Consider the following 16,969-nt stretch of genomic DNA (forward strand, 5'->3'; position numbering starts at 1 on the left):
TGTGCAGGCGCCAAGTCCTGTTGGAACTTGAAATCTCCATCTCCATAGAGCAGGTCAGCAGCAGGAAGCATGAAGTGCTCTAAAACTTGCTGGTAGACGGCTGCGTTGACCCTGGATCTCAGGAAACAGAGTGGACCGACACCAGCAGATGACATGGCACCCCAAACCATCACCCAACCATGCAAATGTTGCATTTCCTTTGGAAATCGAGGTCCCAGAGTCTGGAGGAAGACAGGAGAGGCACAGGATCCACGTTGCCTGAAGTCTAGTGTAAAGTTTCCACCATCAGTGATGGTTTGGGGTGCCATGTCATCTGCTGGTGTCGGTCCACTCTGTTTCCTGAGATCCAGGGTCAACGCAGCCGTCTACCAGCAAGTTTTAGAGCACTTCATGCTTCCTGCTGCTGACCTGCTCTATGGAGATGGAGATTTCAAGTTCCAACAGGACTTGGCGCCTGCACACAGCGCAAAATCTACCCGTGCCTGGTTTACGGACCATGGTATTTCTGTTCTAAATTGGCCCGCCAACTCCCCTGACCTTAGCCCCATAGAAAATCTGTGGGGTATTGTGAAAAGGAAGATGCAGAATGCCAGACCCAAAAACGCAGAAGAGTTGAAGGCCACTATCAGAGCAACCTGGGCTCTCATAACACCTGAGCAGTGCCAGAAACTCATCGACTCCATGCCACGCCGCATTAACGCAGTAATTGAGGCAAAAGGAGCTCCAACCAAGTATTGAGTATTGTACATGCTCATATTTTTCATTTTCATACTTTTCAGTTGGCCAACATTTCTAAAAATCCCTTTTTTGTATTAGCCTTAAGTAATATTCTAATTTTGTGACACACGGAATTTTGGATTTTCATTTGTTGCCACTTCAAATCATCAAAATTAAATGAAATAAACATTTGAATGCATCAGTCTGTGTGCAATGAATAAATATAATGTACAAGTTACACCTTTTCAATGCAATTACTGAAATAAATCAAGTTTTTCAAAATATTCTAATTTACTGGCTTTTACCTGTATACATATACAAGCACACACACACACACACACGCACACACGCACACACGCACACACGCACACACGCACACAGAGAGAGAAAGGATATGAATAAGAATAGTGATTGGGATGTGGATGAAAGTGTGTGTGCACCTACTATTTTACTGCATTTATCTTTCATATATTTATAAACATTTATATTTTCTTTAAAAACTCTTAAAAAAGGCTGTGTTATTATACAGTACATTATTATTATCATTTCAGCCTTTTCTCATGCCATGATGCCTTTATCATTGAGATGTGTGAGATATGCCAGGGGCCAAGAGGGGCTACATGTGGCCCCTGCACCACACTTTTGCCTCTATGCTAGTATTAGCTGTTGGACGTGATGATAACTATGGAAGCAAGCACACTTGCTGGCCAAGACACTGACAGAGAGGAGTGTTGTTGCAGCTGGAACTGGTAGTGGGAGGATGACCGGTGTCGGACAGGAAGTGAAAGTACCTGAGATGCGTGACATTTTGTTGGAGAAGTAACACTGCTCAAGATCTTCAAAATGCGCCGTCAACCTTTTCCTGCGTGATGCTAGTGTGCTGTTGTACCACGTCTGTCTCTTGCCCTGCATGACACACACCACATCACTTGACAATTATACACACATACTTGCCCTGCATGACACACACCACATCACTTGACAATTATACACACATACTTGCCCTGCATGACACACACCACATCACTTGACAATTATACACACATACTTGCCCTGCATGACACACACCACATCACTTGACAATTATACACACATACTTGCCCTGCATGACACACACCACATCACTTGACAATTATACACACATACTTGCCCTGCATGACACACACCACATCACTTGACAATTATGCACACATACTTGCCCTGCATGACACACACCACATCACTTGACATATATGCTGTATACTTGCATGACACACACCACATCACTTGACATATACATAGAGTACATATATGCTGTATGATTTACCTGTGTTGTTGCACCAAATCCTGGAGGCGGGTTATAGTCTGGTGACTCAATGATGCTACTGCAGCTACAATATAGGAACATATATTATTTTCACCTCATGTATATCATTCACACATACAGTCTCATGTACAAATACACAACATTTCATGTTATTACGTACACCAAACTTGGTTCACTGAGGCCACACACTGAAGAATGAAGTCATTTGGTTCATTCTACATTTCAAAACCAATAAAATATATACATTTCTCTAACATTTAGGGATCCCCTCCAGTTTGGTCCTGGGGACCCGGAAAGTCATACAAATGTTTAAGGCTGAAACGACGCGTCGACATAGTCGACGTCATCGGTTACGTAAATACGTCGACGCCGTTTTTGTGCGTCGGCGCGTCGCATATTTACGTCACACTACTGTCATGGCGGAGCACAAAGCAGACGATGCGAGCGAGGGGAAAAAAAGCACGCCAAAAGTGTGGGAGTATTTCAATAAACGGCCTAATAATGTTGTTGTATGCACTGTGTCGAGCGGAAAAGGCCTATCATAGCAGCACAACGGCTATGAACGAACATTTGAAAAGAAAACCCCCGACAGCGTTCTTGCCATCACCATCAACAAGTCAATCGTCCGCGTGCGTATACGTTGTCATTATTACACAAAAACATGAATGTGTCATTTGTATCTGCGTTGTAAATTCATAAACTAAAGCACCGTTTGCTCTGAGAGGCGCGTTTGGCGTGCCTGTTCAGTGTTTACAAAGACGCGCTCCTCTTTAACGCTGTGGAGAGGCGGCGGCGGCGGCGAGCGAGCGGCGAGGCGGGGTGCGCCGGGAGCGACGCCGCAAAAGACAGGGGACGACGAGCGAGCGAGGAAGAGGAGCTGAAAAGCGAGGAAAGAAAGAGAAAAGAGTTGGAAGAGAAAAGACTTTGTGTAAAATTAAAAGATTGTAAACCTGGCAAAGCCGTCTGGCGTTCAGTCTGTCGGTCCTGAAAGAACCCCACGGCACAAGACGTGTCACAAACGCTAACGTTAATTAGTTACCTTTTACAACATTAACAGTTACATATACTATGTACAAACCAACAATTAACTTTCACTTTAATCATACTATCATTGTTGTGTAATTAAGCAAAATAAGCAATACTTTTACTTTTGTTGAAATGTTTACACTGTACACTTTTTTGTATTGGATGTTTAGCTTTATTTTTGCACATTTTAGCAAATAAGCAATACTTTTACTTTTGTTGAAATGTTTACACTTCTTACAGAATATTTCCGTTTTGCACTTTTTTGTATTGGATGTTTATCTTTATTTTTGCACATTTTAAAGCAAAATAAGCAATACTTTTACTTTTGAAATGCTTATACTATTCCAGAATATTAAGATTTGCACTGGATGTTTACTTTTATATTTGCACATTAAAAAGCAAATAAGCTACTTTTAATTTTGTTAAATGTTAAAAGTTTTAAATGTTTACATTGTTACAGAATATTTTGTCATGTTGTTGTCAATGTTGACTGAGTGGCCATACTTTTTTTTTGGAAATAAAAGCCATGCCTTTTGAAAAAACTGGCCTACATTTATTTTTCCTCTTCATTTTAAATAAAAAAAATAATCGGTAAAAGGAAAAATAATCTATAGATTAATCGAAAAAAATAATCTATAGATTAACCGATTAATCGAAAAAATAATCTATAGATTACTCGATATAAAAATAATCGTTAGCTGCAGCCCTACAAATGTTAAATATATGTCATAATATTGTATATATTTAATTATAACTTCAGATCTTTCTGTTGATTTGAAGTTGTATTTCATTTTCTTCATGTTTGAAGAACATTTTTTTTATTGACAAAAACACAAATACTTTCCCCTAAATAAATTGAAAGTGGAATATTTGATGTAAAGTAATTGGACCATTAAATATGTCAAATATAACATACCACATTTGATTTTTATTCTTTTTTTTTGGAGCAATGACAGTTTGATCATTTTGCAATGCAGTCTGTTAAAAATGATGGAAAGCGCCACTCTACTATGCTCTGACGCTGTGGTCAAAGTTGGAATTGCCACAAAACACTTTTTAAGCTATTTAACACACTACTGCCGTCTCATGGCTAAAGTGGATAGTGCACCCCCAATGTGTCATGTTTCATGTGTCAGGTGAAGCCTGACAAATGGGGCCATAAGAAACCTCCTCCTGCTCTATAGAGTATTGTGTTTGAAAAGGAAAATATCAAAAAGGCCCCCCCGCATAATTTAATTTTCCAGTGTGCAGCCCTCAGTGGAAAAAGTTTGGACAGACCTGATTTTATATACATACATACAGTACATAAATATACACACATATATACATGCATAGATATATATACATACATTTATACTGTATATACATACATACATACATATATATATATATATATATATATATAGACACACATATATATATATATATATGTATTAGAGATGCGCGGATAGGCAATTATTTCATCCGCAACCGCATCACAAAAGTCGTCACCCATCCGCCATCCACCCGAACTAACATTTTATCAAAACCGCACCCGCCCGCACCCACCTGTTGTTATATATCTAATATAGACAATGCAAGGCATTAGTGAGGTTATAAAGCGTTTGCCTGTTAAAGAAAGGAGACTGATCCAATGCAGCAGAGACATTCAATGCGTGCCACGCTGTCACGGCCCAGACGCGCACCAGTGCGCAATCATCTGGGAGCCGCGCTGAGCGCACCTCCAAGCGCGCTCGCGCCACTCAAACTGCTGCAGGCAGCTGCGTTCTATCTTGTTTTAACATCCTGTGGCACTCTTCTGGGATCACGGCGCACGAAACTGCTCATGCTCAGGGTGTTTGTGGAGGTTCGGGGTTTTGCACAAATGTGATGCACCATGTTAGATGTCCCGGTTTTGTGACTGTCGTAGACATAAACAGCGTCGCAGCTCTTGCAAATCACGTAGCCAGCATTACTATCATCCTGATTTACAACCTCATAAAAATGAGTCCACGCTGAACTTTTCTGGCCTTTTTTTCCCCTGGTCTTTAGTATTCCCTTTTTTAGTTTGTCGCGTACCACGTTTGCTGCCGGCGTTGCCATCTTTTTTTTTTTTTCTTCTTCTGTTGTGGCATATGCTGCAGGTGCCTGCTCGTTTTTCGTATGTGGGTAACAACATTTAACTATGTATATATATTTCCCAATTGGTTTAACTGCCACCCGCCTGAATCTATTTAAAATCTAATTTTTTTTTATTTCAACCGCCCGACCCGCGGATAAAATCTAACTTTTTTTTATTTCAACCCAACCGCCCGACCCGCGGATAATCCGCGGACTCCGCGGTTGTGTCCGCAAACCGTGCATCTCTAATATGTATGTATATATATATATATATATATATATATAAATATATGCATATATATATATATATGTATGTATATATATATATATATATATATATATATATATATATATATATATATATATATATATTAGGGCTGCAACAACTAATCGATTAATTCAATTAAAATCGATTCTAAAAATAGTTGGCGATTAATTTAGTCATCGATTCGTTGGATCTATGCTATGCGCATTTTTTTTTTTTTTTATAAACCTGTATTTATAAACTGCAACATGTACAAACAGCTGAGAAACAATAATCAAAATAAGTATGGTGCCAGTATGCTGTTTTTCCCCCAATAAAATACTGGAAAGGATAGAAATGTAGTTTGTCTCTTTTATCCGATTATTAATCGATTAATCGACGTAATAATCGACAGATTAATCGATTATCAAATGAATCGTTAGTTGCAGCCCTAATATATATATGTATGTATATATACATACCGTATTTTTCGGACTATAAGTGGCAGTTTTTTTCATAGTTTGGCCGGAGGTGCGACTTATACTCAGGAGCGACTTATGTGTGAAATGATGAACACATTAGCGTAAAATATCAAATAATATTATTGATCTCATTCACGTAAGAGACTAGACGTATAAGATTTCATGGGATTTAGTGATTAGGAGTGACAGATTGTATAGCATGTTCTATATGTTATAGTTATTTGAATGACTCTTACCATAATATGTTACGTTAACATACCAGTTGGTTATTTATGCCTCATATAACGTACACTTATTCAGCCTGTTTATTTATTTTAAATTGCCTTTCAAATGTCTATTCTTGCTGTTGGCTTTTATCAAATACATTTCCCCAAAAAATGCGACTTATACTCCAGTGTGACTTATATACCGTATTTTCCGCACTATAAGGCGCACCTAAAAACCACAAATTTTCTCAAAAGCTAACAGTGCGCCTTATAACCCGGTGCGCTTTATTACGATTAATTTTCATAAAGTTTCGATCTCGCAACTTCGGTAAACAGCCGCCATCTTTTTTCCCGGTAGAACAGGAAGCGCTTCTTCTTCTACGCAAGCAACCGCCAAGGAAAGCACCCGCCCCCATAGAACAGGAAGCGCTTTAAGCAACCACCCGCCCCCGGAAGAAGAAGAAAAAACGCGCGGATATCACCGTACGTTTCATTTCCTGTTTACATCTGTAAAGACCACAAAATGGCTCCTACAAAGGACAAGGATCCGGTTCATAAAAAGACGCAATCTCTCCATCCGCACACGGATTACTACCGTATTTCACAGCAACTGATATTCCTGTGAACTGCACTGTGGAACGGGAGCACGTACGGTGAATATTCGCACCACAGGGAATGAGGAGTCATCCTTCACTGTGGTTCTAGCTTGCCATGCTAACTTCCACCCATCCAAAAGAGACCTTTCCAGCCGGCGTCATCATAAAAGCTAACTCGAAGGGATGGATGGATGAAGAAAAGATGAGCGAGTGGTTAAGGGAAGTTTACGCGAAGAGGCCGGGTGGCTTTTTTCACACAGCTCCGAAGGCGAACACACCTTCACTAAGACGGGCAGATAGCGCCGGTCGACATACGCCAACATCTGCCAGTGGATCGTAAATGCCTGGGCAGATAGTTTCGGTCACAACTGTGGTCCGAGCTTTCCGGAAGGCAGGATTCACAGAACTGCTGCACAACAACAGCGACACTGAATCCGATGACTTCGACGAGGCGGAGCCGGCCATTTTTGGATCCCAAGCTTGCGCAACTTTTCAATTCGGACACCGAAGACGAAGAATTCGAAGGATTTACGAATGAAGAATAACTTCAGAAGGTGAGCGCTATGTTTATTTTGTGTGTTGTGACATTAACGTTCGAGCAACATTATGCTGCTATTTATTGCTCTACACCATTTTGAATTTTACTATGTTTGTGATTGCACATTTGCGTACATTTTGGGACAGAGTTGTTAGAACGCTGGTTTTCAATATATTATTAAAGTTTGACTGAACTATCTGACTGTTTTTTTGACATTCACTGTAGCGCAGCGTTTTTTTGACATTCACTTTAGCGCAGCGTAGGCGCGGCTTTTAGTCCGGGGCGGCTTATTGGTGGACAAAATTATGAAATATGTAATTCATAGAAGGTGCGGCTAATAATCCGGTGCGCCTTATAGTGCGGAAAATACGGTATGTTTTTTTCCTTCTTTATTATGCACTTTCGGCCGGGGCGACTTATACTCCGAAAAATACGGTACATATATATACATACATATATACATACATATATATATATATATATATATATATATATATATATATATATATACATACACGTACATATATACATATATATACACATACATATGTGTATATATATATATATATATATATATATATATATATATATACATACATACACGTACATATATACATATATATACACATACATATGTGTATATATATATATATATATATATATATATATATATATATACATATATACATACATACACACACACACACATATATATATATATATATATATATATATATATATATATATATATATATATCGGGTATATACCGTATTTTCCGCACTATTAGCCGCACCTAAAAACCACAAATTTACTCAAAAGCTGACAGTGCGGCTTATAACCCGGTGCGCTTTATATATGGATTAATATTAAGATTCATTTTCATAAAGTTTAGGTCTCGCAACTACGGTAAACAGCCGCCATCTTTTTTCCCCGTAGAAGAGGAAGTGCTTCTTCTTCTACGCAAGCAACCGCCAAGGTAAGCACCCGCCCCCATAGAAGAGGAAGCGCTTCTTCTTCTACTGTAAGCAACCACCCGCCCCCGTAGAAGAAGAAGAAGCGCGCGGATATTACGTTTCATTTCCTTTGTGTGTTTACATCTGTAAAGACCACAAAATGGCTCCTACTAAGCGACAGGTTTCCGGTTCATGAAAAGACGCAATCTCTCCATCCGCACACGGACTACTATTTCACAGCAACTGCCTAAAGACTTTCAAGAAAAGCTGGCTACTTTCCGTGCATATTGTAAAAACAAGATAGCTGAAAAAAAGATCCGGCCAGAGAACATTATCAACATGGACGAGGTTCCACTGACTTTTGATATTCCTGTGAACCGCACTGTGGATACAACGGGAGCACGTACGGTGAATATTCGCACCACAGGGAATGAGAAGTCATCCTTCACTGTGGTTCTAGCTTGCCATGCTAATGGCCAGAAACTTCCACCCATGGTGATATTCAAAAGGAAGACCTTGCCAAAAGAGACCTTTCCAGCCGGCGTCATCATAAAAGCTAACTCGAAGGGATGGATGGATGAAGAAAAGATGAGCGAGTGGTTAAGGGAAGTTTACGCGAAGAGGCCGGGTGGCTTTTTTCACGCAGCTCCGTCCATGTTGATATACGACTCCATGCGCGCCCACATCACGCTGGTTTTTAATATATTATTAAAGTTTGACTGACCTATCTGACTGTTTTTTTGACATTCCCTTTAGCGCAGTTAGATGCGGCTTATAACACGGGGCGGCTTATAGGTGGACAAAGTTTTGAAATATGCCGTTCATTGAAGGCGCGGCTTATAACCCAGGGCGCCTTATGGTGCGGAAAATACGGTATATATCAATTAATATATATATATATATATATATATATATATATATATATATATACACACATATATATATATATATATATATATATATATATATATAGATACATACATATATATAAAATGGTATAAATATGAGATATTGTGGTTATGGATAATCTACATAGTGGTGCATGATGTGATGTATGTAGTGTACCTGCGTGAAGGTGAGGAAGCCTCCACATTGGGCACAGTACACTCTGCCTCCATCTTTGGAGAGTACAGCCCGCTCATTTCCTTGGAAGATACACATATACATCAAATATTACTGCATACATATACATCAAGCATACATATACATCAAGTATTACTGCATACATATACATCAAATATTACTGCATACATATACATCAAGCATACATATACATCAAGTATTACTGCATACATATACATCAAGCATACATATACATCAAGTATTACTGCATACATATACATCAAATATTACTGCATACATATACATCAAATATTACTGCATACATATACATCAAGCATACATATACATCAAATATTACTGCATACATATACATCAAGCATACATATACATCAAATATTACAGCATACATATACATCAAGTATGACTATCAGATGGGAAGTGATAAAAACATCTCAATTACAGCAACATTTAATAATAAAAGCATCTTCTTTAAACCAAGTATTGATTATATTCATTAGATGTATTACATCATTTACCACAAGCCTTTACTCTGTCAAAGTATTCAACATGGAAGGACTTTGTGTCTGTTAGTTGGCTATGAAGACTTCCACTTGTGTGACAATGTGGTAGTGAGCATTTCATTTAACTAGTAGTATCTACATGTCTGAGTACTAGTTAACAACACAGTGATTTAGTTGTGTGACAATGTGGTAGTGAGCATTTCATTTAACTAGTAGTATCTACATGTCTGAGTACTAGTTAACAACACAGTGATTTAGTTGTGTGACAATGTGGTAGTGAGCAGTAGAAATGACAATACATTTACTCTACTAGTACTAGTAGTATGTACTAGTGCTGGTAGACCTACTTAGTGGCCTAGTGGTTAGAGTGTCCGCCCTGAGATGGGTAGGTTGTGAGTTCAAAGAGTCATACCAAAGACTATAAAAATGAGAGCCACTACCTCCCTGCTTGGCACTCAGCATCAAGGCTTGACATTGGGGGTTAAATCACCAAAAATAATTCCCGGGCGCGGCACCCGCTGCTGCTCACTGCTCCCCTCACCTCCCAGGGGGTGATCAAGGGTGACGGGTCAAATGCAGAGAATAATTTTGCCACACCTAGTGTGTGTGTGTGTGTGTGTGTGTGTGTGTGTGACTATCATTGCTACCTTAACTTGAACTTATTTTTAATCTACATGTCTGAGTACTGGTTAACAAGACTCATCCCTCCTGCTCCATCTTCTTATTCTCTGGCAGAGCTGAGACACAAAGAAATGAAGAATCTTGTTACCTCAACACGCTTGATGTCCTCCTCAAGGAAGTTGAGCTCCTTCTGGAGCTGCTCCAGTTGCTGCCGACAAACCAGAGTGGCCTCATTTCTTACTCATTCAGAAGCAGGTAAGATTTCATGTTCATCAGAAGCAGCAGTGATATTGTTTCATATTCCTAAGCAGCAGTAATATTGTTTCATATTCCTAAGCAGCAGTAATATTGTTTCATATTCCTAAGCAGCAGTAATATTGTTTCATATTCCTAAGCAGCAGTAATATTGTTTCATATTCCTAAGCAGCAGTAATATTGTTTCATATTCCTAAGCAGCAGTAATATTGTTTCATATTCCTAAGCAGCAGTAATATTGTTCCATATTCACACCTCTCTTTTGTTCCTCCGGGCCTCGTTAAGAAACTCCATGAGGATCTGTCTCTGAGCGGCTTGGGACTCCTGCAGGACACAAAGGTGGTGGATGACATCATCATTGTAAACACACTAACATGACATACTGTATATACAACTTGGGACTCCTGCAGGACACAATATTGTGTGTGTACATGTGAATATTTACCAATAAAGTTGGCTATTTTCTAATATTGTGTGTGCAAATGTGAATATTTACCAATAATGTGTGTGTATTTCCCAATATTGGGTGTATATGTGAGTATTTACTAATATTGTGTGTGTGTGTATATGTGAGTATTTACTAATATTGTGTGTGTGTATATGTGAGTATTTACTAATATTGTGTGTGTGTATATGTGAGTATTTACTAATAGTGTGTGTGTATATGTGAGTATTTACTAATATTGTGTGTGTATATGTGAGTATTTACTAATATTGTGTGTGTGTATATGTGAGTATTTACTAATATTGTGTGTGTGTATATGTGAGTATTTACTAATAGTGTGTGTGTGTGTATATGTGAGTATTTACTAATATTGTGTGTGTGTGTGTATATGTGAGTATTTACTAATATTGTGTGTGTGTGTGTATATGTGAGTATTTACTAATATTGTGTGTGTATATGTGAGTATTTACTAATATTGTGTGTGTGTATATGTGAGTATTTACTAATATTGTGTGTGTGTATATGTGAGTATTTACTAATAGTGTGTGTGTGTGTATATGTGAGTATTTACTAATATTGTGTGTGTGTGTGTGTATATGTGAGTATTTACTAATATTGTGTGTGTGTGTGTATATGTGAGTATTTACTAATATTGTGTGTGTATATGTGAGTATTTACTAATATTGTGTGTGTGTATATGTGAGTATTTACTAATATTGTGTGTGTGTATATGTGAGTATTTACTAATATTGTGTGTGTGTGTATACGTGAGTATTTACTAATATTGTGTGTGTGTGTATATGTGAGTATTTACTAATATTGTGTGTGTGTGTATATGTGAGTATTTACTAATATTGTGTGTGTGTATATGTGAGTATTTACTAATATTGTGTGTGTGTATATGTGAGTATTTACTAATATTGTGTGTGTGTGTATATGTGAGTATTTACTAATATTGTGTGTGTGTATATGTGAGTATTTACTAATATTGTGTGTGTGTGTATATGTGAGTATTTACTAATATTGTGTGTGTGTGTATATGTGAGTATTTACTAATATTGTGTGTGTGTATATGTGAGTATTTACTAATATTGTGTGTGTGTATACGTGAGTATTTACTAATATTGTGTGTGTGTATACGTGAGTATTTACTAATATTGTGTGTGTGTGTGTGTATATGTGAGTATTTACTAATATTGTGTGTGTGTATATGTGAGTATTTACTAATATTGTGTGTGTGTGTATATGTGAGTATTTACTAATATTGTGTGTGTGTGTATATGTGAGTATTTACTAATATTGTGTGTGTGTGTATATGTGAGTATTTACTAATATTGTGTGTGTGTATATGTGAGTATTTACTAATATTGTGTGTGTGTGTATATGTGAGTATTTACTAATATTGTGTGTGTGTATATGTGAGTATTTACTAATATTGTGTGTGTGTATATGTGAGTATTTACTAATATTGTGTGTGTGTGTGTATATATGTGAGTATTTACTAATATTGTGTGTGTGTATATGTGAGTATTTACTAATATTGTGTGTGTGTGTATATGTGAGTATTTACTAATATTGTGTGTGTGTGTATATGTGAGTCTTTACTAATATTGTTGTGCGTGCATGTGAATATTTACAATTATCATGTGTGTGTGTATACTTGATTTTCTGTTAATAGTGTGTATATGTGAGTATTTGCCAACAGTGTGTGTGTGTATATGTGAAAATGTACCAATAATGTGAGTGTATTTGCTAACAGTGTGTGTGTGTGTGTATATGTGAATATTTGCTAGTATTGTGTGTGTATATGTGAAAATGTACCAATAATGTGTGTGTATTTGCTAACAGTGTGTGTGTGTGTGTATATGTGAGTATTTGCTGAGGTGTGTGTATTAGCTGCTATTCTATCCTAATATGAGTATTTGTTGACGTGTGTGTATTAGCTGCTATTCTATCCTAATATGAATGTGTGTGAGGTGTGTGTATTAGCTGCTATTCTATCCTAATATGAATGTGTGTGAGGTGTGTGTATTAGCTGCTATTCTATCCTAATATGAATGTGTGTGAGGTGTGTGTATTAGCTGCTATTCTATCCTAATATGAATGTGTGTGAGGTGTGTGTATTAGCTGCTATTCTATCCTAATATGAATGTGTGTGAGGTGTGTGTATTAGCTCCTATTCTATCCTAATATGAATGTGTGTGAGGTGTGTGTATTAGCTGCTATTCTATCCTAATATGAATGTGTGTGAGGTGTGTGTATTAGCTGCTATTCTATCCTAATATGAATGTGTGTGTATTAGCTGCTATTCTATCCTAATATGAATGTGTGTGAGGTGTGTGTATTAGCTGCTATTCTATCCTAATATGAATGTGTGTGTATTAGCTGCTATTCTATCCTAATATGAATGTGTGTGTATTAGCTGCTATTCTATCCTATTATGAATGTGTGTGTATTAGCTGCTATTCTATCCTAATATGAATGTGTGTGTATTAGCTGCTATTCTATCCTAATATGAATGTGTGTGAGGTGTGTGTATTAGCTGCTATTCTATCCTAATATGAATGTGTGTGAGGTGTGTGTATTAGCTGCTATTCTATCCTAATATGAATGTGTGTGAGGTGTGTGTATTAGCTGCTATTCTATCCTAATATGAATGTGTGTGAGGTGTGTGTATTAGCTCCTATTCTATCCTAATATGAATGTGTGTGTATTAGCTGCTATTCTATCCTAATATGAATGTGTGTGTATTAGCTGCTATTCTATCCTAATATGAATGTGTGTGTATTAGCTGCTATTCTATCCTATTATGAATGTGTGTGAGGTGTGTGTATTAGCTGCTATTCTATCCTAATATGAATGTGTGTGTATTAGCTGCTATTCTATCCTAATATGAATGTGTGTGTCTTAGCTGCTATTCTATCCTAATATGAATGTGTGTGTATTAGCTGCTATTCTATCCTAATATGAATGTGTGTGAGGTGTGTGTATTAGCTGCTATTCTATCCTAATATGAATGTGTGTGAGGTGTGTGTATTAGCTGCTATTCTATCCTAATATGAATGTGTGTGAGGTGTGTGTATTAGCTGCTATTCTATCCTATTATGAATGTGTGTGAGGTGTGTGTATTAGCTGCTATTCTATCCTAATATGAATGTGTGTGAGGTGTGTGTATTAGCTCCTATTCTATCCTAATATCAATGTGTGTGTATTAGCTCCTATTCTATCCTAATATGAATGTGTGTGAGGTGTGTGTATTAGCTGCTATTCTATCCTAATATCAATGTGTGTGTATTAGCTGCTATTCTATCCTAATATGAATGTGTGTGAGGTGTGTGTATTAGCTGCTATTCTATCCTAATATGAATGTGTGTGAGGTGTGTGTATTAGCTGCTATTCTATCCTAATATGAATGTGTGTGAGGTGTGTGTATTAGCTCCTATTCTATCCTAATATCAATGTGTGTGTATTAGCTCCTATTCTATCCTAATATGAATGTGTGTGAGGTGTGTGTATTAGCTGCTATTCTATCCTAATATGAATGTGTGTGAGGTGTGTGTATTAGCTGCTATTCTATCCTAATATGAATGTGTGTGTATTAGCTGCTATTCTATCCTAATATGAATGTGTGTGTATTAGCTGCTATTCTATCCTAATATGAATGTGTGTGAGGTGTGTGTATTAGCTGCTATTCTATCCTAATATGAATGTGTGTGAGGTGTGTGTATTAGCTGCTATTCTATCCTAATATGAATGTGTGTGAGGTGTGTGTATTAGCTGCTATTCTATCCTAATATGAATGTGTGTGAGGTGTGTGTATTAGCTGCTATTCTATCCTAATATGAATGTGTGTGAGGTGTGTGTATTAGCTCCTATTCTATCCTAATATGAATGTGTGTGTATTAGCTGCTATTCTATCCTAATATGAATGTGTGTGTATTAGCTGCTATTCTATCCTATTATGAATGTGTGTGAGGTGTGTGTATTAGCTGCTATTCTATCCTAATATGAATGTGTGTGTATTAGCTGCTATTCTATCCTAATATGAATGTGTGTGTATTAGCTGCTATTCTATCCTAATATGAATGTGTGTGTATTAGCTGCTATTCTATCCTAATATGAATGTGTGTGAGGTGTGTGTATTAGCTGCTATTCTATCCTAATATGAATGTGTGTGAGGTGTGTGTATTAGCTGCTATTCTATCCTAATATGAATGTGTGTGAGGTGTGTGTATTAGCTGCTATTCTATCCTAATATGAATGTGTGTGAGGTGTGTGTATTAGCTGCTATTCTATCCTAATATGAATGTGTGTGAGGTGTGTGTATTAGCTCCTATTCTATCCTAATATGAATGTGTGTGAGGTGTGTGTATTAGCTGCTATTCTATCCTAATATGAATGTGTGTGAGGTGTGTGTATTAGCTGCTATTCTATCCTAATATGAATGTGTGTGAGGTGTGTGTATTAGCTGCTATTCTATCCTAATATGAATGTGTGTGAGGTGTGTGTATTAGCTGCTATTCTATCCTAATATGAATGTGTGTGAGGTGTGTGTATTAGCTGCTATTCTATCCTAATATGAATGTGTGTGAGGTGTGTGTATTAGCTGCTATTCTATCCTAATATGAATGTGTGTGAGGTGTGTGTATTAGCTCCTATCCTATCCTAATATGAATGTGTGTGAGGTGTGTGTATTAGCTGCTATTCTATCCTAATATGAATGTGTGTGAGGTGTGTGTATTAGCTGCTATTCTATCCTAATATGAATGTGTGTGAGGTGTGTGTATTAGCTCCTATTCTATCCTAATATGAATGTGTGTGTATTAGCTGCTATTCTATCCTAATATGAATGTGTGTGTATTAGCTGCTATTCTATCCTATTATGAATGTGTGTGAGGTGTGTGTATTAGCTGCTATTCTATCCTAATATGAATGTGTGTGTATTAGCTGCTATTCTATCCTAATATGAATGTGTGTGTATTAGCTGCTATTCTATCCTAATATGAATGTGTGTGAGGTGTGTGTATTAGCTGCTATTCTATCCTAATATGAATGTGTGTGAGGTGTGTGTATTAGCTGCTATTCTATCCTAATATGAATGTGTGTGAGGTGTGTGTATTAGCTGCTATTCTATCCTATTATGAATGTGTGTGAGGTGTGTGTATTAGCTGCTATTCTATCCTAATATGAATGTGTGTGAGGTGTGTGTATTAGCTCCTATTCTATCCTAATATCAATGTGTGTGTATTAGCTCCTATTCTATCCTAATATGAATGTGTGTGAGGTGTGTGTATTAGCTGCTATTCTATCCTAATATCAATGTGTGTGTATTAGCTGCTATTCTATCCTAATATGAATGTGTGTGAGGTGTGTGTATTAGCTGCTATTCTATCCTAATATGAATGTGTGTGAGGTGTGTGTATTAGCTGCTATTCTATCCTAATATGAATGTGTGTGAGGTGTGTGTATTAGCTCCTATTCTATCCTAATATCAATGTGTGTGTATTAGCTCCTATTCTATCCTAATATGAATGTGTGTGAGGTGTGTGTATTAGCTGCTATTCTATCCTAATATGAATGTGTGTGAGGTGTGTGTATTAGCTGCTATTCTATCCTAATATGAATGTGTGTGTATTAGCTGCTATTCTATCCTAATATGAATGTGTGTGTATTAGCTGCTATTCTATCCTAATATGAATGTGTGTGAGGTGTGTGTATTAGCTGCTATTCTATCCTAATATGAATGTGTGTGAGGTGTGTGTATTAGCTGCTATTCTATCCTAATATGAATGTGTGTGAGGTGTGTGTATTAGCTGCTATTCTATCCTATTATGAATGTGTGTGAGGTGTGTGTATTAGCTGCTATTCTATCCTAATATGAATGTGTGTGAGGTGT

General features: G+C 37.2%; 1 protein-coding gene across 5 annotated transcripts in view; it reads right to left on the reverse strand.

The window, feature by feature from the left end:
* Nucleotides 1-16,969, reverse strand: part of cop1 (COP1 E3 ubiquitin ligase) — a 113,372-nt gene that overhangs the window by 14,104 nt on the left and 82,299 nt on the right. For all 5 annotated transcript variants that reach the window (XM_061928616.2, XM_061928617.2, XM_061928613.2 and 2 more), the window contains 5 exons: nucleotides 10,884-10,952; nucleotides 10,522-10,581; nucleotides 9,235-9,314; nucleotides 2,024-2,087; nucleotides 1,509-1,623 (listed from right to left, as the gene is read on the reverse strand). In XM_061928616.2, coding sequence (XP_061784600.1) covers nucleotides 1,509-1,623; nucleotides 2,024-2,087; nucleotides 9,235-9,314; nucleotides 10,522-10,581; nucleotides 10,884-10,952 — 388 coding nt within the window. The remainder of the gene's footprint in view (nucleotides 1-1,508; nucleotides 1,624-2,023; nucleotides 2,088-9,234; nucleotides 9,315-10,521; nucleotides 10,582-10,883; nucleotides 10,953-16,969) is intronic.

This window comes from Nerophis lumbriciformis, linkage group LG33 (genome assembly GCF_033978685.3).
Source record: "Nerophis lumbriciformis linkage group LG33, RoL_Nlum_v2.1, whole genome shotgun sequence".
NCBI lineage: Eukaryota > Metazoa > Chordata > Actinopteri > Syngnathiformes > Syngnathidae > Nerophis > Nerophis lumbriciformis.